This window comes from Halichondria panicea, chromosome 6 (assembly GCF_963675165.1).
Source record: "Halichondria panicea chromosome 6, odHalPani1.1, whole genome shotgun sequence".
Taxonomy (NCBI): domain Eukaryota; kingdom Metazoa; phylum Porifera; class Demospongiae; order Suberitida; family Halichondriidae; genus Halichondria; species Halichondria panicea.
In genome coordinates, this window is record NC_087382.1 from 4,412,796 (window position 1) to 4,420,179 (window position 7,384).

The 7,384-nt window shown below is 38.6% G+C and overlaps 1 protein-coding gene and 1 long non-coding RNA gene across 2 annotated transcripts; one reads left to right on the top strand and one right to left on the bottom strand.

Annotated features, from left to right (window-relative positions):
* Positions 1 to 1,650: 1,650 nt before the first annotated feature.
* Positions 1,651 to 2,905, bottom strand: LOC135337284 (uncharacterized). The gene has a single exon (XM_064533199.1). The coding sequence runs from the start codon at positions 2,856 to 2,858 to the stop codon at positions 1,770 to 1,772; it is 1,089 nt and encodes a 362-aa protein (XP_064389269.1). The 5' UTR covers positions 2,859 to 2,905; the 3' UTR covers positions 1,651 to 1,769.
* Positions 2,906 to 3,004: 99 nt separating this feature from the next.
* On the top strand, positions 3,005 to 5,712 carry LOC135337285 (uncharacterized). Its single transcript, XR_010395041.1, has 3 exons — positions 3,005 to 3,219; positions 3,613 to 3,750; positions 5,405 to 5,712. It is a non-coding gene; the product is annotated as an uncharacterized LOC135337285 (long non-coding RNA).
* Positions 5,713 to 7,384: the final 1,672 nt, after the last annotated feature.

Sequence of the window (7,384 nt, forward strand, 5' to 3'; positions counted from 1 at the left end):
GATTTATCCACACCCAGATTTATATATCCATGTCCAGATTTATAAATCCACACCCAGATTTATATATCCATGTCCAGATTTATAAATCCACACCCAGATTTATTTATCCATGTCTAGATTTATAAATCCACGCCCAGATTTATATTATAATGCCAGTCATGTGATACTCACGTGATTAATAGCTAGTGCAAAGGTAGCCTCGAATCCAGGCCGATTTTAATAAATCTAGACATGGATAAATAAATCTGGGTGTGGATATATAAATATGGACATGGATTTATAAATCTGGACATGGATATATAAATCTGGACATGGATATATAAATCAGAGCATGGATATATAAATCTGAGCATTGATATATAAATCTGGAGAATGGATTTATAAATCTGAGCATAGATATATAAATCTTGGCATGGATTTATAAATACAGACATGGATTTATAAATCTGAGTATAGATATAATTTATATGGACATGGATTTATAAATACAGACGTGGATTTATAAATCTGAGCATAGATATATAAATCTTGGCATGGATTTATAAATCTGAGCATAGATAAAATATATATAGGCATAGATATATAAATCTTGGCATGGATTTATAAATACAGACGTGGATTTATAAATCTGAGCATAGATATATAAATCTTGGCATGGATTTATAAATACAGACGTGGATTTATAAATACACACACAGATATATAAATACGGGCAATTTTTTTAATTTTGACACATTTGGCACCCCATATAGTATGCATTTAATCACCGTAATGTATGTAATCACCGTAATGTGTGTAATCACCGTAATGTGTGTAATCACCGTAATGAGTGTAATCACAGTAATGAGTGTAATCACCGTAATGGGTGTATTCACCGTAATGAGTGTAATCACTGTAATCACCGTAATCACCGTAATGAGTGTAATCACAGTAATGAGTGTAATCACCGTAATGGGTGTATTCACCGTAATGAGTGTAATCACTGTAATCACCATAATCACCGTAATGAGTGTAATCACAGTAATGAGTGTAATCACCGTAATCACCGTAATTACCGTAATGAGTGTAATCACAGTAATGTGTGTAATCACCGTAATGAGTGTAATCACAGTAATGAGTGTAATCACCGTAATGGGTGTATTCACCGTAATGAGTGTAATCACTGTAATCACCGTAATGTACGTATGTAATGACCGTAATGGGTGCAATCACTGTAATCATCGTAATGGGTATAATCATCGTATGAGTATTACGAGTACTGTAATCACTGTAATGCATGTAATCACCATAATCTATGTAATGACCGTAATCACCGTAATAGTAATACAGACTGTAGATCTATAGTACAGTACAGTAAACAACCAAACATTGATTAATATGGCAGCCTGTGCAAATTAAAGTTGACAAAATTATCTACATGATCTATGATGTCATGCCTGGAGAAATATCAGAGGGAATTATCATAGTTATCCCCTGGCCATATCCTAGCAACTGCATGAAAACAGGATATACATGTAATTTAAATTTTTCTGTGTCACTTACACGTTTGACATACTTACTACCAGTATAATTATAAAGGGATTCACTACTTCAGTAGGATAACACCTTGATTCCGACCTTTATCTATGAGCTACAACTGACTCCAGGAAACCATAGAAAACAATGTGACCTCCTGTAAAAAGAAACCATGCATGCATATTAAATACAATTTAACAATAAACATTACATCACCACTATAAAAGTCAGTACTGCTTGGTACATGTACATAGTCAAGTTTTGGTATAGACCAAAGTTTTGTTTTTAGGCAGATTCTCGTAAGGTCTGTATGGATGCACAGACAAATCACGTTTGCATGTTTGTTGGCCCAGTAACCCCTTTGAGTCATCACTTGTTAACCATTGCTGTAAAATAGGTTCAACTGAAGCTCGATACTTTTCTGGTACTTCTGACCGAATTTCAGAGATGATATTAATCCAGTGTTCCGGAGTAAAAGCGCCCTGTGTGTAATTGCGGTGCAGTTTGTTTTCTACTACAAAGCGAGGGTCAATAACCACCTCTTTATTAAATAAGATATTACACTTGATGTTAGTATACACTTGTGAGTAAAACCAGCTTACTGAATCTAATGTTGTTGTGTATGGAAGTATGTAGTCAATTGCTTGATAGTGAAAGGCGTTGAAGATAGCATCCATGAAATATATTTGTACGTATCGTGTGGGTTCACAATTCACTCGCTCAGGAAAAATTTCTTTGGAGTACTTCTTATTGTGATATTGGATGATAACTACAGCTGGTTGGAAGGTCTTGAGAGACTCTTCATACATCCTCCATGGATTCTGTTTGTCCGATGATATTAAATGTAGTTTAACATCGTCGTCCATGAAAATGTAGTGGATGTACGTTTCTTTTCTTTCCTTGGCTGCTTCGTAAAGCAAGTTTCTTCCAACAGTCCAGGTTGTAGACTTACTAGAGTTGAACAAGTATTGGACATGAGGCAATGACGTGTCATCGCACTTCTTTTTGTAACTGAGGATGATAACATCACACTGACATGCTTCAGAGTCACCAATCACTTCGGGAGACTTTAGATCAGCTGGAATACAGTTTTCTGTTTGTGTTAGATAGATAAAGCGAGTTGGTGTGACCGCCGTAGTGAGTCTTGTTTTTTCAGTCGTTATATCCTTTAAATTTGAGTGTTCAATAACATTGGCTTGCTCATTCATGATCCCCGGCTCCGTCAAGGGCTTGTAAGCTTTTGCCACCGTAAAGTGCAACTTTGGTAAATACCATAGCACTACAAGCAAAACAAGCAAAACAACTGATGGCAACACCTTCAAAGTGAGTTTATTCAGCACCATTATTACTGGCTCTGCTCTAATTATAGAACCACTCAAATATAATTATATATAGAAGATACCAACTGCTAATTTTTGTTCTATTTATGAGCCATTTCCATTTCGTAATTATTATTGTGGTGCTTAGTTACAAGACCATATTCAAAGTTATACTCCTTTTTCTAACTTTTTAACTTGCTGTCTGTTGTTGAAATGTTCTGTCTATCATAAAAGAACATGGATTTGAGGTATAAATGGTCAAATTCGTGTTGGCTAAGTGGCTGTGATCCCAAACAGCCCCAGATCAAAGTTAAACAAGAGGGCATTGTCTTACTTTGACCCAACACTGAACGATAGCCATGATCTGGAACAACTCCAATTTTAGGTATGTTGTACATATAGTATTGTTTTGCTAGTGTGCAAAGTTGGAATAGGTGAATGTTGTCAGAAAAAAAGTTTACACTTGTACAAATAGGAATGTGTTATTAGCTTAGTGTATTAGCTTAGTGGTTTAATATACCTCTCATTACATGTAGCTCATAAAAATTTGAACTAGAAATAGAAAATCTTAGTCCTCTGTGTCTGATAAATGTTCCACTTCTTCATTGAGACTAGGCCCAAATACCCAGTCCATTTGTTCGTCCACCTCTTCCACTTCTTCGCCTTCCATTATATCTGATTGTATGCACTCTTCAAGACTCACTTCTAACATTACGTCATCTGTGACTGCATTTGCTGTGTTTGATTGCTCCATGTTTTGCAATTCACACACTCGCAGCCCTCCGAACATAGTGAGTCCTTCTTTTTACATCCACATCGTCCCGTTGCACAGCCTGTGGTGCACCGGCAGCCTTTTAGGAGGGCAATTACTCGTGTTTGGATTTTGCTGATGTTCTCCTCTGAGTCCCAAACAATCGTGAGTTCTTTGTCAATAATTTTCCAGCCAAAATTGTTCATGTCAGTAAGGGTGATCGTATTTTTGTCTGTCTGATTCCACATATGCATAATCCAGCATGTTCTCTTCCAGTGAAAGTGTAGGGCATCAGTAGATGGTATCATTTGGTTTTCGAACTTGGTTCGACTCCATATGTTGTCCCTAATACTATCGATCCACTGCATGTGTATGTTGCTCTCGTATTGATTTTATAGGATTAATAAATCATTTTATAACCTCTAAAGACGGGTTAAGTTCAATGTACTGGACATTAGTTCCACTCCAACATCCTATTTGCTGACCTACGTTTACTCTGCTGAACCCGTGTCTAAAGTCAATATTGTCAACCGATAATGCCATGAAAGTGTCTTTGCATTTCATAGCTTTCAATACACCTGTATGTATCTTGTGCTGAACAAAACGGGAAAGTGTATCTGCTGATGCACAAACACCCAAACGATTCAAAATCTTAATCAGCACTGCCGAGCCTCCTTGGCTTTCTACCACATTCATAAGTAGTTGGTGCAAAGGCCGGGAGCAACGTGCATCAGTGCAAAACAGAATACAACACAGGATGAAGTATCTGCGTACTTTTTTTGTGTGTGTTTGGGTCTCATCCATAGTGATACTCCTCCTTGATTCCCTTACAGACTGTGTGATAGAGCATATAGCTTTCCATAGTGTTTTGTCCGTCTGTGCAATTTGCTCATTAATTTTTATGTCGTTAAAATCGAAGGGAGCCACCCGTTCATCTTCTAATTTCTTTCCGATTTCTTGATGAATTATTTTATTCAAACTGTTAAGATCGTCAATTGTAGTGTTAACACTCTTTGGGGTCTCTATGGGATGTTCAAGTGGCTCTATGACAATAGGTTTACTTTGTTCCCATAGCAGTCTACTTATAGCTAGAACAAAGTCAGTGTTAGGCCTATACACAAGAGTGCCATACTTCTTAACTTTGCAACTGTATGACATATGATGCCCAAGTGTGAACTAAGATGGCCTAGAAGACACCTTGCAGTAGTTAGCTCCTTTGCTTGTGAAGCATGAACACTTAAGTCTATCTCTGTTGCATGCAGACAGAATATATTATGAACTGTAGAGAGTAGGGTCACCTCATTTCTTAATAATTTCTGACCAACAGAAATTACAGTTTTAATCACAGCGTTGTTCACTACACTATCATCTTCATTGGTGTTGATAGAGTCAATTAACGTCACAAGGTCTTTGTCTGTGCTTGTTACTTTTTGTTGTTCTAAGATTGACAAATGAAATTTGTAGCAACTCATGCAAACCTTGTCTGTATCCTTAATATTACCCTCAAATTCAGTTTTGTCACGAAGGTGGTGTTCAATTTCAGAAGGGTTAGGGCAGGATCTAGCATTTATGCGTTTAAGGGACACATTACATGATACACAATTTGTTTGCATTGGTGAAGAGTAGTGATAGAGCATGAAGTAATGATGCTTGCAGAGTGGTATGGGATTGTTAATATTGTCAGTGGCATTGAGTCCAGTTGCGGCTAGTGCTGATCAAAATATTTCCATTGATATGGATTTGCTTGACGCAAATACTTCAGCTGTACATTCATGTATTACACATTCTCCCCTTTTACCTTTCACTAACTCCCATCTAGGTGTGAAGTCGGGGTCAGATCCAACTCGTCCGATGTCTCGTCTACATGCCTGGCAAACGGGTGCATCTGGAGCTATCAGCAGAGATATGGCAATTGAGCATGCTGACTCATTTTTCCACTGCTGTGGTCTTGTGAATTTGGTATCGCTACCATTCCACAGCTCGCATTGTTCACGCGATTTCAAACTGCTGTCGGAGTTAGAGAACGACAATTTTCTTCTACTGCTCATAATAAACTGATCTGAAATAATTGTATAAAATTGTATGTTATACATGTTATTCCTTCTACCTACTGTTTTTACTAAGAGTATTGTGTGCAGTGATACGATGTTAAAAAGACTTACATTGTTTACATTCCACGTGGTGTGCAAAACTAACAGCAGTGGTTGTGATTGATTTGTGGGGGAGTTTTTGCACGCCTGTATCTCTCCAAATTTTTAATGGAACAGCACCAAATTTTTTTATAACCTACCTTTATCATTGGGCTACTCGTCCAAATAAAAAACCTTTTTGTAGGACTGTCAGAAAAAATGTTTACGCAATTTTTGTTGCACTACTGTACATACACTACCACTAGCACTTCTATGTACTGAGACTTGTACTGAGCGCTTTTTCTCCCTTTGAGCTCACAAAACAATAGTTTGATACTTTGCTTAACATTAAATCTACAACAAAGCATTGCATGACATACACAAGTGTAGAAAAAAGAGCATGAATATATAATGAGCAAAACCACAAACAATAAACTAAGGACAGGAAGTTAATCTTCCATTGCAAATAAAATACATTGAGTTCATAGGCATCCGGTCACGCTGGCGGAATGACTGATTATAAAATACAGTTGGCACGGTTTCAAGGACAGAGTCTGCAAGCCAGGACAGTACTTGGAGCGCATTTACCAAGCAAACTGAGCAGTATGTGAAGCTACAGAACAGTACATGGTGTAAACCGTTAGCCAGTACATCTACAAGATGAAGCAAGAAAAGTAGACTCGCAAGCCACTTCTTTTTCTCTGATTGGACGGGGGGGGGGAAAGAACTGGTGACTCTGGGCTACAGCTTGGTCTCTAATAGAATTTGGATAGAGATTCTTCATAGGTTCTTCCACTTAATTGCGTGAGGTAGTAGAATTGGGTAGCCTGCAACAAATGCTCGCGGGCTTCTTAGCTAGCTACAGATCAGGAATTAGCCTCGATCCCAGGCCGCTCTTCCTCAAAGAGAGGGAGGGCCTGGTATTGACTGTTTGCGCATGCACCACATAATCCCCAGAAACTGGGGACTCCGGATATCATCGTATAATGCTCAGTAAAACAATGACGTCACAACGAACGGAAGTGGATTGAAGAAAGTGGATAGCAGGGACGTAGGTAGGCTCGATCCCAGGCCGCACTTCCCACTAGGGAAGTGGGCCTGGTATCGACTGCTTGCGCATGCGCTAATATCCCCCCGGTATCTGGGGGCTTTGGATAACATCGTTTATGCTCAGTAAAACTATGACATCGCAACCAAAGGAAGTGGATTGAAGGAAGTAGATAGAAAGTTCGATTGAAGGTCCCATCGGATAGCATTCTCTGATAGCTACCCTTAGCCTGCTATGTTAACAAAAGACTCACAGCCTGCAACAGTGTGGATGACGATCGTCTGAAAGGAGTGACAGCTGATAAGAGACAGGCCACGCCCATTTAACACTAACTTTGGTGAAAGTCTACTAACTACTGCTACTGATTCTATCAGAAGAAATAGCAGTACAACAAACCTACACAGCTCTGTCTCTAGCTAGCTAGCTATATAGCTCTGTGTATGACTTTTAGGATATTTTCTCTGATGTATCCAGTATTATAGGAATATTTACGGGGAAAAAATCCAATAATTTGGCGCATGCGCAAGCAGTCGATAGCAGGCCTTCTTTCAAAGGCCGGTGAAGGAGGCTAGGGCGTAGGCAGGATTTTGAGGAAGGGGGGGGCTGAGCTGAGGGTGCGAAG